We start from the raw sequence: 24094 nt of genomic DNA, 5'->3' as shown, positions 1-24094 counted from the left end.
TGAGGGGTTAAGACCAGGGGCACCTGCCCCGTTCCAGTAAACGGGGGGACTCGCCTCCCTTCCCTTTACGGCTTTTTGCTAACTCCGTCCGGTTTTACCTCTAAGTCTCAGGCTTCTAACCCGTGACCGGCCGTCCGGATCTAACACCACCGACCGGCTGCGCGTCACCGGCCACGTGAGCCTTCCCTCTTTTCGAGTCCTTCCGTACGGTTTGCGCTCGCGTGGGTTACCCGGCGGCGCGCGCTCCCTTACCTCTAACCCCCCTCGTTCCGAGTGGTCGGGACGAAGGTAGTTATACCACAAGTAGCGGGGAGCTGCCTTCTACCAGATGGAATGTGTAGGACGTCTGATTGTTACGTGTATTCATCACAGTAAGTATCCAAGAAGCTACGATTGGCTTGGCGTTGATGCACTCGTTGCCCCAGCCAAGGGACTGGTTGCTAAGTGGGGGATCGAGATTGAGTCTTTTCCCAAGAGTATCGCAGAGGTAAGTAGCATCGTCAATGCCATCCCATGAGGTCGGGGCTCCTTCATCTAGAATCGGATTGGGGTCAGCGCGGAGCTTCGCTAATCCCTTTATTGAAAATATTGACTGCTAGGTTTAAAAGCGTCATTATTCACTCTGTCCGTATCGAATCGTATACGCTTAGGGTCTCTGCGGGTCTTGCATTCGGGGTCATTTTTCCAGTGGCCGAGTTTACCGCAGTCTACGCATCGCGTATTGCTTTTGGGACCTGTATTGGCGGGGATTCGTGCTTTGAACTTAAATCTCGGACCGGATGGCTCGTACGTGGTACTGAAATTGCGACCTTAATAGGAGTGGCGCTTCGTCATCATCGTGCGGGAGCATCCTCCGTCATGGCGGCCAGCGTTGTTATAGGCTGATGAGGCAGGTGTGTGTGGTGGTGGTTTCAGATTTTGGTCTTGCGTGATGTCCTGAGACTTCACATCTTTCAAAGCGGCTACTACATCGTTCAAGCATATAGCATATGGGGCCCTTTCCTCTGTATCATAGCGAAATTTGTTCGTCTTTGCGGTCGTGATATTGAGTTTGTGCGCTTCCCATAATTCCTGGACCTTCTGAGAGGCAACAGCTTGCTGTTCGTTGGAAACTTGATGCGTGAGGGACTTTTCCACATGTCGATGGCATTCTCAAAACTATTCTCAATTGCTGCAAACTTTTCTTTCGTAATTTTGAAGTACTGGACGGTCGACCAACTCTTATCTTTTGCATCCGCGATCAGGATACTGACAATGTTATTGAAGGTGGAGGATGGTAAGTTGGCGTTCTCGAGGAGGAGCATCGCAAAATTTTGGCTATCTTGAGATGTATCACCGGCATAGCAGGGATTACGTCTGACCAACACCACGAAAGCGCTCTGCAAATGAATCATACGTCTCATTCTCCTGTCTTTTGCGTGAATGAATCTTCTGGCTCATCTTTACTAGTCTACGCACTCCATCTGTAACAGAGTCGTTTGCGACTAGCTGGATGATTTTTTCGATAACAGCTTTCTGATCAACAGCATCATTATCTTCATCGTCGTCCGAAACGAGCTTGAGCTCACTAGCTGAATTGGCGCTATCGATAACTTGGATGAATGAGTAGTCCATGGCTGAGTACAGTGTAATCCCTAGACTGTTGGCTTTGTTGTCTCCGCCTTTTGCGAACGACCGTATTTTCTGTGCCCAAATACGTACGGCTTGACGCCACATGAACTTGTCGGTTTCTGCATGAAGTTTTGGCGGGTCATATAGGCTGTTTGGAGCAGAATCTGCTCCTGGGCGCATAACTGTGGGAACCAGGTCAGACATTCTGGTGTCGCGCGCAGTGTAGGAGCAGTTCTGTCCTTGGTGGCGAATACAGAAGGCAGAAAAGCCCGAGTATGCTACCCTTCTCGGGGGCCAAATTTGGGACAGAGCTTAACTTGGGACACCTAACTTAAACAGATATGAACTGCTTCTCAACGCTATTAATCAATCGCAACTGTGCATACAAGTGTTTGCCGTGGATTCGACAGCCCGTCAAAATTCAAACTGGCTGGCTGTTTGGGCGGGTAAACGATACCTGTTTTTTTGTCCCGAGATACTCTCCTTGACGAGGCGGTCTACCGCTTAATCCTCAAATTACCAACCATGCCACATTCCATGCGCAGTCAAACGGCTGCCTATATCCGGCGCCAGAAGCAGGGTGAAGAAGAGAAGCAACGCCGGGCTCGTGCCTTGACTCTCTTAGGGAATGGAAGGTCGGTAAGGGATGTCGCGTCAATTTGTGGAATTTCAAAGTCCACAGCAGGTCGCATTCATACTTGCCTGAAAGGCAAAGACAAGGAAAAATTAGAAAAGCTACTTAATCCTCTGAATAACCGGCGTGGTCGAGAGACTATCTGGACGAATGAAGAGTCTAAAGCTTTAAACGAACGCATAATTACTGCGGCGAGAAGAGGATTTGCTGTGGATGTTCCAACACTACAGTCGACATTAAAAGAAATTCGTGCAGATGGTCGGCAAGGATATATTAATGGGATCCCTTCTCGAGCTGCTATAAGAACGTATCGCGCACAGAACAGAGAATTGGTCTACAGAAACGCTGAAAATAAAGAAGCAATCAAGATAGAAGCCGAAAACTACTATCACGTCCAACCTTTTCCGAAACGCTCAAAAAAGTGGAGCAGCGTCATCCGGGAATCCTTAACGATCCAACAGAATCTGGGATATGGATGAAACGCATGTGGACGGAGAGTTTGGACGTCGAATTAAGGTTTTCTCTTCGGCAAACAGCAACCACGGCGGTGCAATTGCCAATGTTAAAGGTTCAGGAAAGCACTTGACCGCTGTTCTTATTGCGTCAGCATCAGGCCAACTTGCCCCCGTTTTCGCTGTAGGAGGCGGAAAGAACGTCATGCAGTCACGGATGGCACCCCTTCCGAAGAAAGAGTACACAAAAGACAACGTTCCCCATTGGTTAACAGACGAGTCTTGGATTCCGAGGGACCGTGTTTTGAGATGTACACAGAAGGGATCTGTCGAAATGGACACAATGCCTCATATTATCGAACATATTGATAAATTTGTTCGAAAGGCAGTCCCGAGGGAGAAGGCATACATTTTGTTCCTTGATGGCTACGGGTCGAGAAAGGGAATTGAGTGGCTTGAAAAGGCGAGGAAGCACAACATAGAAGTAGTTGTGCTCCCCGCAAACACAACACATTTTTTACAACTCTGCGATAATCAAATTAACAAAAGCTTCCAGAAAGCGGTCAGGAATACCAGAGATGAGCTTTTGTCATTGGCATCCACCAATGTACATGCCATGGGGTTTAAACTAAAGCTTGCAGTAGCGGGGCATGCTGCAGTCACAGCATCAATTGTGAGGGAGTCTTTCGTGAAAACAGGCATCTGACCAATGGACTACCGATTCTTAGATAGACTCAAGACAGAAGCATTTGAACGCGAACAGACCCGCAAAGCACTAATCAATCGCATTGACAACGCAGGGACCGACGTCGGCGCTTAAGAGTGTTCGAAAAAGGCTCAGTGACAGTGACACATGGGGGAAGCTGAAGACAATATTCACTGAGACTTCAGACAAAACAGATTCCATCAAACGCCTCCGCCTTGCATTGGCTGACAATGATTCTGTCAACTCGATATTATTTGGAATCAGTCGAAGGCCAATCGCCCAATGTGGCGGAGAGACGAGGAGAGTGTTGGGGTGCGGAGCACCGTCGCGGTGCCTTACAGTTGGGGACCTGATTGAGGGGCGCAGACAGAAGGACAAAGAAGCAAATGCTGAACGGGTTCGAGTGGAGGAAGAGAACCGTTCGAAGGCAGAGGCGCGAGCACAAAAAACGCGGTAAGGGAGCAAGGGAAAATGGAGCGAGATGAACTGCGTCGCCGAAAGCAGGAGGAAAGGGAGGCGATGACACGTGCGAAGTTGGGCAAGAGGTGTCGTTCCCCTTCATGTACAGGCAACCAAAAGGCAGAAAAGAGCGCGCGGAGCACTGGACAGTCGACGCCATCCCGTTCGCAGGACGCTGTGGAGACTCTGATGCATTTAAGTAACAATAATTGTTAAGTAACTCAGAGTGGCTACTGTCTCAAATAAACCCCTTTTCGAAAATTTCAATACTCTGGAAGCAGAACGAAGAATTTTAAACGTCTTGATTGACAACCCACCAATGGGCCGTGTTTCAGTTTACTTGTATTGGGGACTCAAGGACACTTGCCCGGCATATATTCGAGGGCTCTTTAAGGGAACTGTTGTCGATTTATGGGAGTTCCCATAAATTGTGTCCCAAATTTAGCCCCCGAGAAGGGTACTCTCTGCACTGTATTTGCTCTTCACCTCCGCTCTCGCTCTGCCTCCTTCCCTCCAGTGCTTCCGGTGTCTCTATCGCTCCATATACATCACTATCTAGGAGAACAGCACGTCGCTCCTGCATTCAATTACCATTCTCGCTTACATTGGTCGACAATGCAATTGCCGGCTTTTCGCTACAGCTCGTAGACGTGAATTAAAACTCCATGCATGGGGATTGCTTTGCACCCTTTGGTCCTTTGCGCCGCTTGCCTCGATTAATCAATTCGTACCTCATGCATCCAACTACTACTATCCCATTCCATCTTGCCATGCTCTGTATGCTGCAAAACTGTACACGTTGCACAAATTGACACACCGGTACTGTACCGCAAGACGCCGGATCCCACACGGAAGACCCGCGGACCCCGGTACAGTACAAGCGCGCGACGTTGCGGAAGCACCGGGATGCCCTCGAGCGCACGCGGGTGAAACTAACCGCGGGGCAGAGGAGGTACAAAGCCGACTTCGATAAGAAGGTGCGCTTCCGTCCGGTCATCGCGGTGGGAGACATTGTCTACGTGGACCGTCCACCGCGGCCGTTGACGAGCGCCGAGCGGGGAGACCTACCGAGCAACGGAGGAGGACCCTCCGTCAAGCTCTTACCGAAATCAGAAGGCCCTTTTCGGGTCCGATCCGCCACGGAGGCCACAGTGGTCGTCGACCAAGACGGGGTCTCAAACCGCGTGAGCATCGATCGGGTAACCAAGATGCCGCGGGGACCCCACGACCCCACTGTGGCCGCACTGACAACGGACCCACCGGCGGGAACACCTGAGCCGCCAGCGGAGTACGCGGTTGACCACTTGGTCGCTCACCGGGAGACCCGCAGTGGCACCCAGTACAAGGTCCGCTGGTATGGCTTTACCCCTGCGGACGATACCTGGGAACCTGCCGAAGGCCTCCCGCAACCCTTCATCGACCGCTTCTGGCGCGCGCGGACAACCGCGCGCCACCGCTAAAACGGCACGGGACAGGCCAGGCGCGGATGGAACGGACTCGCGGGCGGAGCGACCCGACGCGGCGATGGCCAAGGAAACACTCGGGCGGGCTACGTCTCACCCCCCTCGGGGTGGATAAAAGTGAAGCCCTCTTCCGAGCCCGGGTCAGCACCCGGGGGACAAGACCCAACGGGGGGATACCGGTGCAGAAATACTGTCATGACGAGCCCTCGCCGGGCGCTCAAGGGCGCAGCGACCCAAGACCGATTGGATGGCAGAAACCGTGCCCCTGCGGATGTAGTCTGCAGAGCAGCGGAGGCGGATCGCGGCGCCTCCGATGAAGGGGAACACCCAATCGGAGCTCGTCAAAACGCCGAAAAGCCACCCACCGCAAGGAAAAAGCAGGCGGAAGTTACTAAGGAAAAGGCCGGTTTCGCCCCAAGCCGGTAATGAGTACGCGCACCGGGTGTTGCGGGCGGAACGGGAACCGGCCCCCGCAATGACCCGTCACGACGATAGTGCCGTCGCCCGCCCGTCGGGCCGCGGAACGCGTCAACCCGACATGGAAGCGCGGAGGAAAACCCGCTGCCGTACCCCCGACCAGGCGGTCAGGAAGATCTCACCTCGACGGGCGACCCGGGGAGTAGGCCACAGGCCGCACCCGTTGCGGTAACCCGCCACCGCAAGAGCGCGCAGGCAAACGCGCGTTACCGCTACCCCGTGCCGGATTGACCCGGCGCGGAAGGGCCCTGGATGGCAAGGAGGTGACTCCGATGGCCGGATTTTAATTAAGCCCAAAGGGGGGCTACGTTTTCCTCCCTAGAAGGGTGGAAAAAATCGTAGCCCCGTCCCGTTGACGGCATTGCACTCCCCGGGTCCGCCCGCGTCCGGGCGTGCCATGTTGAAAAAACCGCCCATATGGACCGCCAAGGAGGTTTGGGGACGGGGACGGCCCCGCACTACCTCGACCAGAGCGGGATACAGTACCACCGTTCTTTGGAAACTCCCCTGTTCCCAGAGGGATGGCCCCGTTTTTAAATGCGTGGGCAGGGGGTACCTTCCCCCACGCCGGGGGTACGGCACCTCTGCGCGGAGATGACGCCCCGCAGTGACCGCGGGCGGGCAACGGCCGTCGTAGGGACCACGTCGGGAAAACTGCGGGTCCACCTATCGCGACCCGCGGAGCCGACGGACTACCGATATCGGCTGGAAGGGATGAAATTCGGGGAAACCCGTAGGGGCCAGGAGAAGAAGGACGCGAACTCGAGCGACAGGGCCAAGGAGGGAGCCAGGAGAAGAAGGACTCATTTACTGAAAGGAAGGGACTTGGTCCTCGGAGGCGGTTCGATACTCTCCCCGCCTCCGGTACCGGCCTTAGTCGCGACGTTGGCGCTTGGCGGAGGGCTCCGTCCCCTGTGTCGTGCCCGCCGGTCGACATCGACCGAACCGTACGGTCTCTTGGCAGCCACCTGCTCGCTCAATACTGCGAGGTGGTCCTGAGCGGCGCGGATACGAGCCATCGCCTCACCCCGCAAAAGGTCCTCGCCGGTGTCACGCTGGCGGATCGCGAACTGGGGGCCCGCCACCCGCGCCTTGAGGTGGGTCACCTCAACCAGCCAAGCTCGCGCGTACGTCAAACCTGCTGCAAGAGTGAGCGGCGCGGGTACACCCGCATATCTGCACTCCACTTGCAGGGCGCGCAGGGCAGCCTGCGCGTCCGGAACCGCAGCGGGAGCCCCTCCATTCGGTACGCTCTTAGAGGCTTCATCAGCGACCACCGAAGGGGTCTGAGTCCCCGTCCCGGTCATATCGCTGAAGGGGAAAGCGGCGGAGTCTGGTGGCGACGCGGGTGCCACCTCAGGCAGATTTACCGCCGCCGGCTCTACAGTAGGGTCGGAGGGAGGGGGCGCCACCGGGGCAGATGCCGCCACGGGCTCTCCCTCCTCCATGGCTCGCGGGGAGTCCGCAGCCACCGGCACGGCCACTTCGGGCGGCGTCGACGGACCGACTGGAACACCCTCCGTGGTGCCGGTTGTACCCGGCATCGGCGAGAGCGGAGCAGCCGTGACCGGCAACGACTCGGTTGAGGGCTCGAATGGGGCCCTGGCGGAGGTGACCGCCGCGCTCCATCCGTCGCCCGAGGCAATGACGGCGCCGTATGACGCGGTATCCACGTCCGGCAGGGGCTCGTACCAGTTGGCGGCCTCCGCCGAGGTTCCATCCCAATGCGGCATCGGCAGGGAGCACCCGCGGGCCCAACTGTACCAGACGAAGTCGCCCCGCTCGGGGAGGGACCAGTCCAATCGCTCGGAGAAGTCGAGGATGGCCTCGGCGCCAGTCGGGTCGAAGGACGCACCCTCGAGGATGGCCGCCACTCCGACCAACCGGATGAGCTGCAAAAGCCCCGGAGATAACCGGAAGAGTGAGCCCCGCTCGTCGCGGTCATTCGCATTCCGGCTTGCCAAGCGGGGGTCCGGGCACCTTGTGAAAAACGGATGGCCGTCCCGTGCGGCGTGTAGAAAACACAGCAAGGCCAGGACGGCCCATTCCAAAAGAATGATCGCATCGATCAGCCGGCGCGTCCCCGCCGAGGCTTCCCGACCGAACGGACCCACCGGCATCCAGCGTGCGGCGACGTACGCCAGCACGCTGGGCGTGGGGACATAGAGGCACTCCGGGGCCTCGAGGCTACTCCATCCGTCCGGTAAGGCGGGGTAAGACTGACCCCGGGGCGACAGGGGGACCGCGAAGAATTCCGTGCTGTGCCACATGGGGAAATAGGCATCTACGCGGCGCCACCGCAGTCGGCTCTCCTAGGCGGAATTCTCACCCCACCGGGCGCGGTTGGCTACACTGTACCACCGGTCGAACGGGCGGGGGAAGGCCACCAGTTGGACGCCGGGCCTGGGATCCACATCTCCGCCGAACCGCTCGAAGAGACCGAACAACTGCGCGTGGTACTGCTCCTCGCCCGCGCAGCGGACGTACAGGAGATTCGAACGGGAGTCGGCCATCACCAGATGCGGTGCATGGAGCCAACGGGTCCTCCACGCAGCCGAGCGGTGTTCTTGACAAACTCGTCCGCGAGGGGAGGGCGTGCGGATGCCCCTCCGCCTCGGGATGGCCTGAAACCGGGCGGAATCGGGGAAGGCCGTACCGATGTAGGCATCGACGGTCATCGGCGGTTGCCCGTGCGAGGGGTTCCGACCACCCCGTGACGCCCGGTGGTCCAAATCGCTCCCTGGCAACAGAGACCGGACGGAACGCACCCCGGCGCGGAGCCAACCTGTCGGCGGCGTCGCCGCCGCCGAGGGCGTCACCGTGTACGGATCACGCCGCGCCGGCTGAGTTCCCCCTTCGGTTGCGGGGCGTCCCGCAGCTGCGACCCAGTCGGGCGACTGCCTCAGTACGGTCAACTCTCCGACCTGGGGAGCCGGGGCTGATCTTAGGGGGCGCGGCAAGGGCCCGCGCTCGTCGGGAGAAGGGCCCCGAGACGGGAGGCCGCTCGCGTGGGGGCTGTTCCTGTTCCGTGCGGTGATCTGCCATCGGATTGGTAGGAGGAAAGAGAAGGGAAGAAGCGTGAGGAAGGGTGTGGATAGTGGTGGTTGTGGAGTGATTCGTGGGGTGTGCTGTGGGGTGAGTTGGGAGGTTCGTTGTGGGGGACAAGGGAAGCGTGAGGAGACCTGCCACCGCACCGGAGGAACAGCCACGGTTAAATACCAAAAACTCCATAGGCTCCCCTATGGAGTCGACCGCAGTCCGACCGCGTTCCCGCGGTCGGCGCGGGCTTTTCCGTACGGTGGGCGCCCCTTGCAAGCCGGTCATTGCAGACATCGGCCGCGACGGGGACGTGTCGTGGAGTAAGCAAGGGGGTCTGTCATACAATTCCACACCACAACCCCCCGGCGAGATGAAAACCGCGCGGGAGGGCGGGTGCTACTGTACGGAGCAGGCGTACACGCGCCCGCCGCCGTGTACAGTAGTACCCCAAGGGTCCGACGTGGGACAGCCGGTAACAGCGGGCGTGGCCACGGGTAACACGTAGCACAACCGTTAGCCGGGACCGTGGCCACGGGCACACGTGTATAATCCGTACGGTGGCTAACTAGTAATTAGTAGTTAATGGCACAAATTAGCCAATTTAGCACAGTAGCTGGTATACCGTAAGTAACAGCTACTGTAGCGGGACAGGTGTCCTGGTGTCCCACTTAGGGGTTAAGACCGGGGGCACCTGCCCTGTTCCAGTAAACGGAAGGCAGACTCGCCTCCCCTCCCTTTACGGCTAATTGCTATCCCGTTCCGGTTTCCCTTTTAGTCTCAGGCTTCTAACCGGTGACCGGCCGTCCGGATCTAACACTACCGACCGGCTGCGCGTCACCGGCCATGTGAGCCTTCTCTCTTTTTGAGTCCATCCGTACGGTCTGCGTTCGCGCGTGGGTTACGCAGCGGCGCTCGCTCCCTTACCTCTAACCCCCCTCGTTTCCGAGTGGTCGGGACGAAGGTAGTTATACCACAACGGTCTCTAGATTTCCCATATGTCTTTGGGGATGGCCCTGTCGCTAAGAGGCATAAAGAAATGCCTGTCTCGGAGAAGGGATGCTGTGCCATATACCGGGCAAGGAAAAAATAGCAGGCCGGAGTGGGAGAACTATAGAAGCTGCTGTTTACAGGGAGAGCGCCAGTGGCCGTGTTGCTGCTATGTACCACAACAACGAGAGATTGTTCTCAACCAGCAGATTTACATTAATACCACGCAGCACTTTCAGAGACGGCCTAGATGCGGCTAAGTTGGAGCAGTTACAGACAATCTATGAACGCCTAAACCAAGCTCGCACACCTGGGGACATGACCCGAACAGCCAGGGATCCATACAGCGTACGACGGAAAGTTGACCAAGTAATTTTTCGCGTACGACAGCTGACTTTGCTTCAGTCTGAAGACCCTGGGTGGTTTTTAGCCCGGGCGTTTGCTTTCACGTCCAGGACGTCGCATAGCTTCCTATTGGCTACGGCTTGTAATTATGAAAGAAACATCACCGGCCTTTCGGTTTTGCTAAGGGGAAAGCAGTTAGATACAAATACTACCCGACTTTCAGACGATGTGAGTGACGTTCGGCAGCTGCTGCATCTAAAATGGAGCATCACGTGTGAAAGTTTAAACATCTCAATGAGATCTGTTGGTGTAGATGTCGAACAGGGGGCTGTGACCGCATTTATGGAGGCATCGGAAGATGAGCTAAGCGATATGCGAAAAGACGACCTTCTGGGTATGCTGGCTAAGATCGGTCGGAGACAGCCCTCATCCCTACGAAAGCAGCAATTAGTTAACAAAATTATTTCAATTCAGCAATCTGTCCTTGCTGGAACAGACACTCTGCAGGGGCCGGAAGTGTTGGATGAGGAGGGACGCATGGCGAGGGACGCCGAGGCTGTGAAACATGAGCTGCTGAAGGCTTCATTATCGTCTTGGGTAATGAAGCCTTTAGTTGCCACTGCTGGTATGAAGGAAGGATCTATTAATGAAACAGAAGTTCTAAAAGCTCTTCCTTCTTTTGTTGCGAGCACCCTGTGTCTCGAAGCAGGAGCAAACAATGGAGCGATAAATTTTTTATTTGTCGGCGACCGTGGTAACACGCATTTGCGAGTGGACTACATCAAAAGACTTGGTCTAGTATGTCAAAGAGGCAACGACATGCTCGGTGACAGTCCAGATGGTCTGTGCGGGCTTCTGGGAGCTTCTAATGAAATTATTTACGCGGTTATTGAGATTAAGACCATGACATCTCCGCGGACCATTGAAGACGCAAAACATGTCGCTGGTTGCCGCGGTCGACTTTTTCATATAGCAGATATTGGAACGTCAACTGAAGATAACAGTTATTTTCAAGAGGTGGTACCGAGCACGCCTTACAGACTTCAATGTCTGCACCACACAGTTGTTTTTGGGGTAGACCAAGTTCTATTTGTAGTTGCAAAAGGGAGCTCCATGGGCACTGGAAAAATTCTGTATGCAGTCCTTTTACAGTTGTCCCAACTGCTGACAAATTCATACCAACATTGCCTTGAAGAAATTCAGTTGGCCGCATTTAAGTAGGTGGGATTACCCTCTTCAAGTATACCGCAAGAATACGACGATATGTTGCAGGCATCATTTGCTTCTGACCTCCACTGTTTTGCATCCTTCTATGGGCTTAGCATGGCATACAAAAAACTGGTACGAGATAGAGGCATGCCTCTGCCTCCTGCTCGAATGGTAAGGCCTACACTGCTGGTTTACTGGAACTCTTTAGAGGGCGGCGTTGACGAGTACAGTAGAGCAATAAAGTCTTTGAAAAAGACCAACACGTCCGAGAATCCAATCGTAAGCGTGATTGGACGTATGTTATGTTCTCAGGTTAACAACGCGGCAATTTTACACCGCCTAGCAGTTGCAAGAAGCAAGGGGCTACTTACGAGTTGTTATGTGGCAAGCAACACCAGTAGGTCCAGATATACCAAATTACGTTATGGTATAACGCAGTGTGAGACGTTCAGTGCTTTTGTTAGAGGCCTTGCAGCTGAAGTTAATGACTACTACATGTCATGTAGTGGGCGACGTACGTCGCAGAACGCTTCTTCGCCAGTCCTACATGGTCCAGAACCTATGTCTTTAAAGCCAATGTATGGCTCTGAAGCTGCCAAAAAATACAACAGAGCAACAGACAAAGCGCGAAGATTAAGTTCAACACCGATACATCGCACTGTCAAAGGACAAGCGACATACTGCTCTCTTTGCTCTTACACTCATGTTTTTAAGTATAGAGGGAAGCGCTATACAAAGAAAAATGGACCAAGAGAGCGAAAGTGGTGCGTAGTTTGTAGGCAAGCAATATGTACAAAATGTTGGGAAGAGTGGCACTCCGTGGACACATTGGTTCGCGCGTCTATAACGGAAGCAGAGAAAAGTACATTTCAGTATACAGTGAGAGCCAAACATAGCAGCCAGGGACAAGAATCTGAAGATGTTTGAAGAATATTTGCTTCTAACCTGTCTGCACGTCTTTTCGCCGGCGGGCATCGCCCGTATCAGTCCGCAAATAGCACCATTATGTCTATCTACTCAGTCTGTAAACTTTATCGGTAATGCATGCAGGAGAGTTTCCCCGTGAACTCGTACGGCAACAGAACTGCACCAGAACGTGAAAAACTGGATTGATCCGGTGCGAAGCCACTTCGCACCTGGGCGGGCACATGGAACTTTATGACTTTCAACGTTTCGAGAAAGCTGCTCAATGCCAAACGTAGAACATGGTGACGCCAGAATGTGTAGACGTATCGGGCAGCGTGCAGGATTTTTATTCAGGACAAGGGAGGTCACTCGGGGAATGGGTCTCACTGAGTGATGATCACTTATCATTTGGGTAATGATCACTATGAGAGATGAACTCTGCCCATGAGTGATGTCACTGCCCTGTGTTGAACAGATGATGTTGAGTGATGATCACGCTGAGTGATTCACTCTTGCCATGAGTGGCGTCACTGAAATGGAGCGCTCATCAGCAAGGGCGGCATATCTCCGCATTGCAACTGCCGAGTCAGCCCTCGCTGCGGAACCCTCACCTTGTGCTCTGCTTTTAGTTCTCCTTCCCTCGTTTTGTGCTCGTTTTTCTTCCCTTTCTTTGAGAGCTTGCAAAACAAGTTCGCTTGTCAAATGAGCTCCATTTGCAGTACTGATCCTGACCCGCCCTTCCTCCTCCACGTCTGCATCCCTCAGTAAAGATCTCTGGATTTTGTTGAAAGCAAAAATAAGTTTCTCTACAGTAACCTCGTCACCAACTTTAAAAAGTCTGGAAAGCGCGTTTAGATCTGTTCCGTTTTTTCCCTTGCTCCAGAGCCCGCACTTAGAAAAACCCACCTGAATTGTCGGGCGTACAAATGACTTCAAGTACGCGTTATGAATACATGACGCAACAGTAAAGGCATTGAGCGTTGAGTTTGCACGAACAGAACGATGCAACTCAGCTTGCAAGTAGGATTTGTAGGCCCCAAACACAGACACATCGAGCGGCTGGAGTTCATGGGATGTGTGTGCAGGAAGAGCAATAACTAGGATCTAGGATCCTGTTCTGTTTCATTAAGCTTAAAAACGATACTGGACATGCGCAGAATACCTATCCAGAACGAGTAGCAGCCACTTACCTCCTTGACGAAGCACAGCTGTTTCCTCCACAAACCTGGCAGCCCAATTAAAAATAATTGAAGAGTCGGCTCCTGGCATCGGACGATAAAACAGGTAGCAATCCATCAGTACGGAGTGCAGGGTTTCCGTTTTTCCTCTAATCGTTCGGTAGTGTGGTTTCTGCCCTGGGAAAATGATAACCGGCTCGTACGGCTTTCCATCTGCTGACACGATTGGCATTATAGTAACTCTATCAGGTGCACCATTTATGCGAACTGTTTTTTGTAGCAGAACTACGTTCTGTCTTCTAACGCCCTTGCGAAGAGAGCGACCTACAATTTTTGCCAACGACATTCCAGACTGATCCATATTGAACACTTGAGCAGGACATGAAATATTAAACCGAGTCATAGCAGCACGCACTCTAGATATGTGTGCCGTGACATTGAGAGGAGAGAATGCATCCAACCGCCGACTCTCAGCCTGCCTTACGTGATGGTACCTCAATCCGTTCCTCTGCATGAAGTTATTGATGAATTTTTGAGAAGGTCTGTCGTGTTTGAATTTAAATTCACTTTGTTCTGCTGGAGCAAGCATTTCTCGGAATTGTACAATAAGGTCCATGACGCCGTTTCTTGTCAGTGGCGTATTGTTTTCCACATAGTAAGATGCTGCTTCAGCGAGCAAAAGTTCGTGTCGTTATGGTATTGCGTGTGGCCTTCCAGGGGAAACTAGGAGGATATGGATGTCAGCAGGCGATTGTGGTTGAGAATTCGGGGCATTAGCGCACCAGTGACGGAACGCCGTTCTAATCTTCGAGACGGAAACCTTGTGCTTGATTGCTAGAGACTTGTAAGGGGTAGGGGACTCTGTCTTCCGATCGACAACGGCTTCCCGAAGACGAAACGGTTCGGAGTCCATCGTTGAAGAGGTGGAGGTTCTTTGCAGTTCTTTGCAAATAGAAGGATATATAGTGTCGTGTGTCACGAAAAGGCGCCAATTTTTGAATCGCAGGGGAGTTTGGCCTTTGTCCATTGCCATAAATCGTGGAATAGGGGACTATATTTTGAGAAAGACGAAGTTGTGTTAAGAGAATAGTGTTTCGGTGTCGGGGTTCGCGGGAAATGCTGGGCTGACGATCAAATTTTCGACATGTCAAATTTATCCGATTTGCTAAATTAAGGCATGTACTGTTACCTCGGAGTGGAGGCTGCGCTGCCGGTAATATATGAGCGCACGCGCAGAGATGAATAAAAGGGGGGGCACTACACGACCAACCCTCACTTTACACAATTCCCAATCCTTCTCCCCGAGCCCTCACCTTACACCACTTTCCCATCTCTCGTTCCCCTAAGCATACAACACTTTCCTCCAAGTTGGTTGGGGGGGACGTCAACACAGTAAAGTTAGATAAATCAATAACGTTGCCCGTAAAGTCGCGAAAACACGTGTTTTGGCCACGAGTTTGCTCGGATGTTCTAACGTTGTCCGTAAAGTCGCGAAGACACGTGTTTTGGCCGCGAGTTTGCTCGGATTTTCTGATTGCAAAATTTTCGGACAGGTAGGGGTTGTCTACTGGCTACGAGTGCAGACAAGCTCCGAGTGCAGATATGAGCACCGAGGCTTCCCGAGGGCATCATATCGCAGCACGAGGCAGCGTGTCCGCACGATGTAAGCCAGGAGACAATATGCTTGTCTCCCGGCTGCTACCGCGACTGTCAGCCATCGTAATTACAGTGGGTTCGAGTAAAATTGTTGGATTGCTTATTGTCTGCACTGTGGTGCAGACATTTTCGGCAGTAGTGCAGACATCCGCAATTTTTGCACTGCGCTCAACCCCACCAAGCCCTTTTGAGTTTGCCCTCGTTTGTCCCCGCTGTCACGGTGCGTATGTCTCCTCAGCCGGTAGACAACGAGTTTTGCAAAACTCACAGCATACCGAAAACTCGGGACATGTGAGTTTTCCACGGGGTTTCACATCCGCCTGATTACTGTACGGCAGTGCCGGATCGACCCGTCTTGAAGGAAAACGAAGTGGGGTTTCCGCTCTCTCATCAGTACAAACGAGTCTCATACTGCACGGTTCGTATCGGTTTGCGTCATGGACGCCCCTATCACTTCATCTATCCAGAGTCCATCACGGATCGAAGCACCACAAGATCTGCCACATATGCCGCTAAAGCAATCGCAGAAGACAGACAGGTAGAAGCTTCTAAAAAGCGGTCCTCTCTAAACGGCCCCCCTCAGGCCGTCAAGAAGACGAAACACATCGCCCTTTCGACTGAGAACTATTCTATCCTTGTGGCGAGCTACAATATTCGCTTCGGCGAGTATTCGCCCGGGTGCACGTGATCCGTCGGACGGCACAACGATGTACCAGACTTGCGTTTGTTGCGGGCAAGTACCTTGCTGGAGGTCAGTCCGCAAAACTGGTGGTGGGATTTTTCAAACTCAGGTTTACTTTACGTCCAGCGAGTTTGTGGGCAAATGGAAAATAACGAACGTTTCATGATTCTTTTCATGTTTTAGGGTGAGTGCGTCTTTCCCCGCTGGAATCACACGAACATTCTGTGAGTGGAGAAATTGCCAAAATATATCAAATTGTTGATGTGCTAGATTTTATGGATTTTTTAGGGTTGACGCTTGGACGTTTCTGGAAGCGCTCGCCGAGGGAAATAAAAGTTTCTGGAGGCTGCGGTGAAAGCTGCGACGGGGACCACCCAGAAACCCCCTCCCCCCCCCCCCCCCAGTTCCCGACCAACACATTCATTTACGAAAGATCAAGCGAAAGCACATCAGCTCATCCTACTGATCCACACGACCGTCGCCACTGTTTCCGCTTTCGTCCACAACGACAAGAGTGCCGCGCGCTGAACGCGGCTTTCAACTTTCGCATCCCTGTTTTTCTAACAGCCGGTGCCGTTCTCACGGAAATCACACTCCGCTCCTCACCAACTTGTCTTTACGTATTCACAAAAAAATGCAGGAAAGCTTCCGGCAAGAGACGGGACCAAGTAGAAAACGGCGAAAGATACAGTCTCCCGATGTGTTCATAAGCCATGCTGGCCCGGACAAGGTACTCATCGCAGATCTCCTTTCCGAGAAATTGCAAGCTCATGGTTTAAATTGCTTCCTCGACAAAATCTCGATGGAGCCCGGGGACTACGCACGGGATGAAATGACGAAGGCTATGGAATCTGCGAAGGTCGGTGTTTTCATTCTTTCTCCCGAGTTTGCGGCTCGAAAGTGGACGATGAGGGAACTGCGTTGCTTCCTACGCCGACGGAGTGAGGCGATAAGGAGTGGGATGCGACCACCGACATTGATTCCGGTGTTTTACAGACTAAGTATTCGTGAATGCAGAGAGTTGGATCCAAATCGCTACTGGGATGATGAAAGAAAGAATATTTTTGAAGTTGAGAAGTTTTTTAGCGACGAACGACAGCGCGAAGCGAGCACGGATACGGTGAAGAGGGAGCTACAAGAGCTGGCAGATTTCACTGGGATTGAAAATGAAGTAGGGGCAACAAACCTGCCGGGAGATCGATTCGGCCATGATAAAAGGGCACATCTTGTGGAGCAAGTGTTTCTGTGGGTGAAAAAGAAATGTGAGGAGGATTCAAGTGATGAAGTGAGAGAAGTTTTGAATGCAAGTGGCCAAGTTGGAACCCAAGCTGCCGTCACGTCCACCGCACGATGTGCGGTTGATAAGTTCACGCCCTGTATACACGCAGAGCACAATCCCGACGAAATATATTTGCAACTGAATTCTCGGGGGATCGATGGATCACCGAATACGTGTGAGGCGCGGCTAAAGGAGGCCGTGCTAAGTACCGATAGGAATACAAGTATAGGAGCGACGGCAACGGGGAAGGGCGGAGTCGGGAAGACATGCGCTCTTCGAGCGATTGCGCACGACGATGACATCAAGGCTCAGTTTTCAGGCGGAGTGTACTTCATGTCTTTGGGGAAAGACGCCAACGTAGGGCGGCTGATTGAGCAACTGTGTATGGCCGTAAAGGCGTCTGGTGGCAAGCAGGTGGCTGCAGAAATGCGAGAGCAAAGCGAGTTGAGCAGGGTACTGACAGAGATGCGAGCATGGTTCAACACACGTGTATGCCTGTTCATTATTGATGATGTGTGGGCCGTGAATGGTATAGATGCGTGTATTCTTCAGAAGTTGTCCACTCTCGCTGCCGCCACAGGAGACATCCGAGAGAGGAGCAGACTTCTGTATTCCACGAGGGACTCAGAGCTGAAACAGGTCGGTAAGCGAGTGACTTTCGAGCCGAGGGAAAGGGAAGGGAGCGATTCAGTTCACATGCTCATGCTCGCGAGCGGGGCGAACCCGGAGGAAGCGAATGATCCGAGGTGCAAAGAGGCCGTGAGCGAAATCTTGAAATTGTGTGCTGGTTTGCCGCTGGCTCTGAACGTAGCCGGGACGGGTGTCAGGTACATGAGAGATAGATGGGAGGGAGAAAAGTCACAAGCGTGGGAGGCATACCTTTCGAAGATGAAGAGCCGCAACACGATTCGTAGTGAGAGTCCAGGGGATGGGTATTTGTTGTCGTTAGACGCGACATTACATGCGTCACTAGAGATTGTGGAGTCCGGCATAGGGAGCGATGCGGAGAGGTTAGGTCAGTTTTCGTTTCGAAATATACATCGGAGTCTGTGTGTTATGAAGAAGCAAGACGGGATGCCTTTGTCGTTGGTAAGAGATTTGTGGGAGATGGACTACGAATCGGCTGAAAAGTACGCGATTCAGATGGAAAGGGTTGGATTAGTAGACCTTCATTACGACAAGGATTGTGGGTGGGTACGGATGCATGATCTGACGCACGATTTTGCGGTGCAGGAGGCGCAGAAGGAAGAAAGTGTAACGGTTTGGTATAAGAAGTTGGCAGATGTATGCCGGCAGGGAAGAGGACTGCTTGGTATGACTGAGAGCGAGGGTAGAGAGGGCAAGGATGCCAGAGAGAAGTATGTTTTCGAGAATACATATCGCGTTCTGAAACAGGGCGGGTGTGTGGAGGAGCTGAAGAATCTATTCTTGAGTGCGCGATGGGTGAAGGCAGTGATACAGAGAGGAAGTGTGTGGCAATATGAGGAAGCTGTAAAGGATCTCAATAGCTTTTTGAGGAACACGGGAGGAAGCGAGAGCCTTTTAAGGGATACGGGAGAAGAAGGTTCGGTGTATGCGATGGAATTGATGATGAGAGCTGCACGACTGAGTGTACCTTTTTGTGATGAAAGCAGTGCAGGGATTTACTTTCAACTGTACGGAAGAATCAAGCACAGGGCATCAGAATTAGGTAGCGTGCAAAGGATACTCGAGGAAATCGAGGAACACACGCCACGACCATGGCTGCAGCCTGTGAGTGAATGTGTAGGGCGAGCGGGAGGAAGTTTGGTGGAGCAGATTGTGCTTCCGAGTACCGCTCACGAAGTCGGCATGGACTCAACGGGTGGCGTGTATGGACACTATTCGAACCCGGGCGATACCAGGATCACAGTTTTCACACAGTCTCCGGACAAGGAAACGAAGATGACTGAATTAGGCAACGATTTTGAAACGGGGAGCCGAGAATTAACGTGCGGTTGTGTCAGTATGAGCAAACGCTATGCGGTTATCGGATATGGTGATGGGACACTACAGTTCTGGAGTGTATCGGAAAAGAAAATTTTGTGGAGTGTCTGCGGTCATGAATCGCGGGTGCGTAGCGTTGCGATGAGTGGTGATGGAAAACGTGCAGTATCTGGATCGGATGACATGAGCGTACGAGTTTGGGACGTGGACACAGAACTGCAAATCGGCGACGCATTAACTGGACACGCGGGTTCGGTGGCGAGCGTTGGGATGAGTAGTGATGGAAAACGTGCAGTATCTGGATCGGAAGACGAGAGCGTACGAGTTTGGGACGTGGACACAGGACTGCAAATCGGCGACGCATTAACTGGACACACGGATGGTGTGGATAGTGTTGCGATGAGTGGTGATGGAAAACGTGCAGTATCTGGATCCTGGGACAAGAGCGTACGAGTTTGGGACGTGGACACAGGACTGCAAATCGGCGACGCATTAACTGGACACACGGGTCTGGTGACGAGCGTTGCGATGAGTGGTGATCGAAAACGTGCAGTATCTGGATCCCGGGACAGAAGCGTACGAGTTTGGGACGTGGACACAGGACTGCAAATCGGCGACGCATTAACTGGACACACGGAGGCGGTGTATAGCGTTGGGATGAGTGGTGATGGAAAACGTGCAGTATCTGGATCAGAGGACGAGAGCGTACGAGTTTGGGACGTGGACACAGGACTGCAAATCGGCGACGCATTAACTGGACACACGAGTGTGGTGTCTCACGTTGCGATGAGTGGTGATGGAAAACGTGCAGTATCTGGATCCTGGGACGGGAGCGTACGAGTTTGGGACGTGGACACAGGACTGCAAATCGGCGACGCATTAACTGGACACACGGATGGGGTGAAGAGCGTTGCGATGAGTGGTGATGGAAAACGTGCAGTATCTGGATCCCGGGACAGGAGCGTACGAGTTTGGGACGTGGACACAGGACTGCAAATCGGCGACGCATTAACTGGACACACGGATAGGGTGACGAGCGTTGGGATGAGTGGTGATGGAAAACGTGCAGTATCTGGATCGGAGGACGAGAGCGTACGAGTTTGGGACGTGGACACAGGACTGCAAATCGGCGACGCATTAACTGGACACGCGGGTTGCGTGACGAGCGTTGCGATGAGTGGTGATGGAAAACGTGCAGTATCTGGATCCTGGGACGAGAGCGTACGCGTTTGGGACGTGGAGAAAGGGAGTACAGTTCATCTCGGAAAGTTGAAGGACTGGCGAGATATCGTGGAGAGATTTCTGAATGCAGAGGACGTCTCTCGCACTGGACATAGGCGCAAAAGGCTCGAAGTTTTTGAGATCGAGGGGAAAATTGTGCATGAGCGAGAGGATGGCTCTGAGGCTGTTTTGGCGCAGCTGGAGAGTATGGTATTCTGGTGGGAGGTAGACGATAATCATGGGGTCTTTGTTGCAGCGGCCGGCCACCGGGTGGCTATTATGAAGCTAGTGGTCTAGGTGTGTATAGGTCTAGGTGTGTATATTCTTCTTCCCTTGTCCTCTCGGCCAGACACAGACGTTTCTATTGTACGGTACGTGGTGGCACCTGTGGTGGGGATAGCCTGTTTGGTTTTTTTACATGTAAAGTCTTGAGAATTCCAGTTTATTGACCGCGTCGTCTGGAATCTTCTGCGGCGTGCAAAAGGGAGAAATACATGAGCTGTCTTCAGGAATCGTCAGTGGGGGCGAAACGCAGCCTGATGCGTGCTACTGTCTCATGGCGATGCTATGGCCCCTGTCCCATGAGCATGAGAAATGCATGGGACATATGCACGGGTTGACGATGAATACGTAGGATACACGATGGAAATCGATTCATCCCGTTTCGTGTGGTGAAGGCCGACAGCTTTTGAAGTTTCTGTGGAAGCGAGCGATTTCCTGCGCAATGGCGGTGGCAACAGGGAGCTCAGGCACGTCCTCAGGAGGTACGGTACCCTTCTCACTCTCTGCCTTCCTTGAGAGAGTGGCACCTTGAGAGAGTGGCACCCTGTTTTGTAGTGCCGTGCTGTTTGCATGCATCCTTACACACGAACAATGAGGTGGCTTTCTGTGCGTACCGTACGTCGCTTCTTTTGACTCGTGACAAAATCAGACGAGGTCCGTCGTGTGTGGCGCTCTGGTTCCATTCACGGATGGGATGTTTTGCCAGGACGTACGGCCCTCCCTCCAGTTCCCGGCAGAAAATTCACATCAGTCGCTGCCCTATTTGCCTGCACTAGGGTCTAAGTAGCTACGGTGCGTCACTCTCTCCTGTCTCAGCCGGCTTCAACGATAGCAACAAGGGCAAAAAAAGAGCGTCAGGCGCTGTCGTTAGTATGTACACGTCAATAGTTTGTTTTATGCTCCCAAACCAAGGGGGGAGAGAGATGCACAACTGTTAGCGAAAACATTGGCACTACTATATACACACAGGAGGTTTTTGTCAAGAAGCGACAAAAAAACCACCCTCGAGAGATGCTATCACCGATTTACCTGGGACGACCTGGGGCGGCTCCATATCATCTTCGTCCTTGATCCGTCCCTTTACCCGGGGCTGTGCATCCGCAAGCTTCTTGCGGCAGTCGTACCGGATAAGTGTTCCAAACCTGCGCCCTCTGTGCTTTAGCCAAAACCGAACCAAGGCGGCCTCCCTGGTCTTCTTCTTAAACTCGCGTATGGGTTCCTGCTTCTCGTGCTCGATGCGAAGCTTTCTGTGTGCCTGGGTCTCGGGCTGGACGGGGCCCTGGGGGCGGTGTTGCATGTGGGCGGCGTGGGCGGGCTGCATGACCATGCCCTGAGGAAAGGCCGGGTGCTGGGCACCGGCAAACATGACCATGCGTTGCGGGGCATGGGCATCATTTGCGGGTGCTGGCCGGTCATGAACATGCCGTGCAGGTGTTGGTGGGGTGCGATGTGAGGAAGAAGGGCTGAGCCGGGTGGTGGACGGGAGAACATGCTGTCGGGCATGTCCTCCGTCTCCCCTGACGGCCGCTACCCGTCGGCCTTCACTTTGCCGGACGCGCGTTCCGGCGCCCAGCTCGGCGCCCTTACGGGCGGCAGGGTCGGCATCGCATTTAATGGCGTCGAGATGGCCCTGCTTGGGCTCACCATCGCCATTCGTGCAAACTTTGCACCCAAGAAAGGCGCCGAGGAGGCGCCGAGGAGGTGCCGCTATACACCCTGATCACCCTCGGGGTGACGCCACCGCGGACGAAAAACCTTGTCCAATTTTCCAACCACCAACTTTTAGGCCATTGGGCAAGATTGGTGTGGTAAAAGGGAGTGCCCCCTGGCCAGGAGACATGTGGAGAGGGATGTGCACAGTATATGTAGTAGCGATATTCAACAATTGGCATACCCCACCGCGCCTCTACGATTCCCAAAGTTCGGAAATTGCGCAAGATTCTCGCCCAAACCAAAAATGTTCCTAAAAAACAGTCTACAAATTTAACAGATTTTCATCGTGCTGACAGTTGTACCGAAAGGGACGTCCCCTTTGGTAGAACTGAGTTGACAGGCTGATGTTGACATCAGGCTGACATCAACCTGTCAACATCAGCCTGTACGCACAGCGTGCCCAGACTGCCCAGACACTTGGCTGTGGACGCCAGAGCACAGTCGCAGGTTGTGCTTTTCTCTCTTGAGCGCGACATTGTTCCCGCCCGCGACAGATTGGGAATGCAGCGGTGGGGTCCAGTCCCATGACAGACCCCCTTTGCCCAAATCGTCGCTTGCCCAAGCGATAGTCGAGCCAATTAAAATGTGCCAGCTGTCAACGTTTTGGAGTTTTGGGCGAGCCGCGGTGGGGTCACCCTCGTGGTGCCGCTTGCTACGGCGTTTGTGATACCGGGGGGTCCCGCGACATAGTGCCATACCAGAACAGACCTCGACAAGTGGCACTATTGCGTGGGTGGCACTATATAGAAGCCGCATTTTTCCTACAAATTGGGAACGTTAGAAAGACATATCATTGATTGCTTTGAAACAAATATACGTGTAGACGTGTAACCAGTATGATAACCTGTGACAGAGCTCTAGCTATAGCACTATATCGGGGGAGGCACTACTCCAAGTAACACTATTGCGCGATCCCCCCCTGTACAGCAGTCTACGAGAGAATCAACTTGCGCACGTGCTACGAAGTACTGTAAAGCTTTAGAAGAAATCTGCAGCAAAATTGGAAAGCACTTTTGCCACGCTTATATTCGCCTACATTTAGAGTAAATCGCTCCGCATGAGCAGGGACTCTCGCTTTCTTCGTCAAGATCCAGTTCCTCTCCGAGCCTCCCTTCGTCGACACTGCCCCGCCAGACCCCACGTCCCCTCGCAGCAACCGCTCTCCACCGCTCTCCTTACGAATGCACCCACAAAAACCGTCACCATCTCCAGTCCCTCAACTTCCACAGCAGATTCTTGGTCAAGAGCCGTCGAATGTTCAGCTCAGCAGATCCGAACGGGACCCAACTTGCCGCCCGTACGTCCCCCATTCCACACCAAACATTCCTCAAACAGCGTCTGGGGTGAGGCAGGGCGCTTTCCCGCTTTCCCGCTTTCCCGCAGCCACCAACAACCTAACGCGGGCTCCCAGCCGTCGTCAACGGTTGCCCCTGGTGCCCAGGAAAGAGTCGCAATCGAAAGTGGAGTCACCAGGGCTCCGCAACCCTGACGCCGCCTTTGATCGCACCCGGCGACCACAGGATTCCGTGCCAAGACAGGAAGGCGCTTTTTCAAATGTACACAAGTCTTTGCAGACGGGCGTTCGAAGCATGGGGGCCACGCAAAGGATGAGAATTGCACAATTTGCTTGACCGCTAAAGTGAACATGCCGGGTGGGAGCCTAACGTCACCTTTGTGAACGTCGAGCTATCAGGAAAGGCGATACAATCTGGTCCATATTCGGGAGCAGCACGTTCCTTCGCGCGAGTCAGCCACGAAGCTTCCCCACATGCGTCCGCTCCAACAGTCGCCGCCGTTTCCACTCCACCCACCTTCCCCATCCGGCCCCCT

General features: G+C 53.5%; 2 protein-coding genes; one reads left to right on the top strand and one right to left on the bottom strand.

Moving 5' to 3' along the window:
- Window positions 1-16438: 16438 nt before the first annotated feature.
- Window positions 16439-20714, top strand: CHC_T00009262001 (WD40-repeat containing protein). XM_005717613.1 is given in 2 exon segments: window positions 16439-20566; window positions 20567-20714. 1 exon segment carries the CDS (start codon window positions 16439-16441, stop codon window positions 20564-20566), a length of 4128 nt encoding a protein of 1375 aa, XP_005717670.1. The 3' UTR covers window positions 20567-20714.
- An 816-nt stretch (window positions 20715-21530) lies between these two features.
- On the bottom strand, window positions 21531-21917 carry CHC_T00005726001 (hypothetical protein). The gene has a single exon (XM_005717612.1). The coding sequence runs from the start codon at window positions 21915-21917 to the stop codon at window positions 21531-21533; it is 387 nt and encodes a 128-aa protein (XP_005717669.1).
- Window positions 21918-24094: the final 2177 nt, after the last annotated feature.

The sequence above is a fragment of the Chondrus crispus genome, genomic scaffold, assembly GCF_000350225.1.
Source record: "Chondrus crispus Stackhouse genomic scaffold, scaffold_31, whole genome shotgun sequence".
Classification (NCBI taxonomy): domain Eukaryota; phylum Rhodophyta; class Florideophyceae; order Gigartinales; family Gigartinaceae; genus Chondrus; species Chondrus crispus.
Note: the sequence above shows the minus strand (reverse complement) of the source record. Positions and strands in the feature narration are given on the sequence as shown.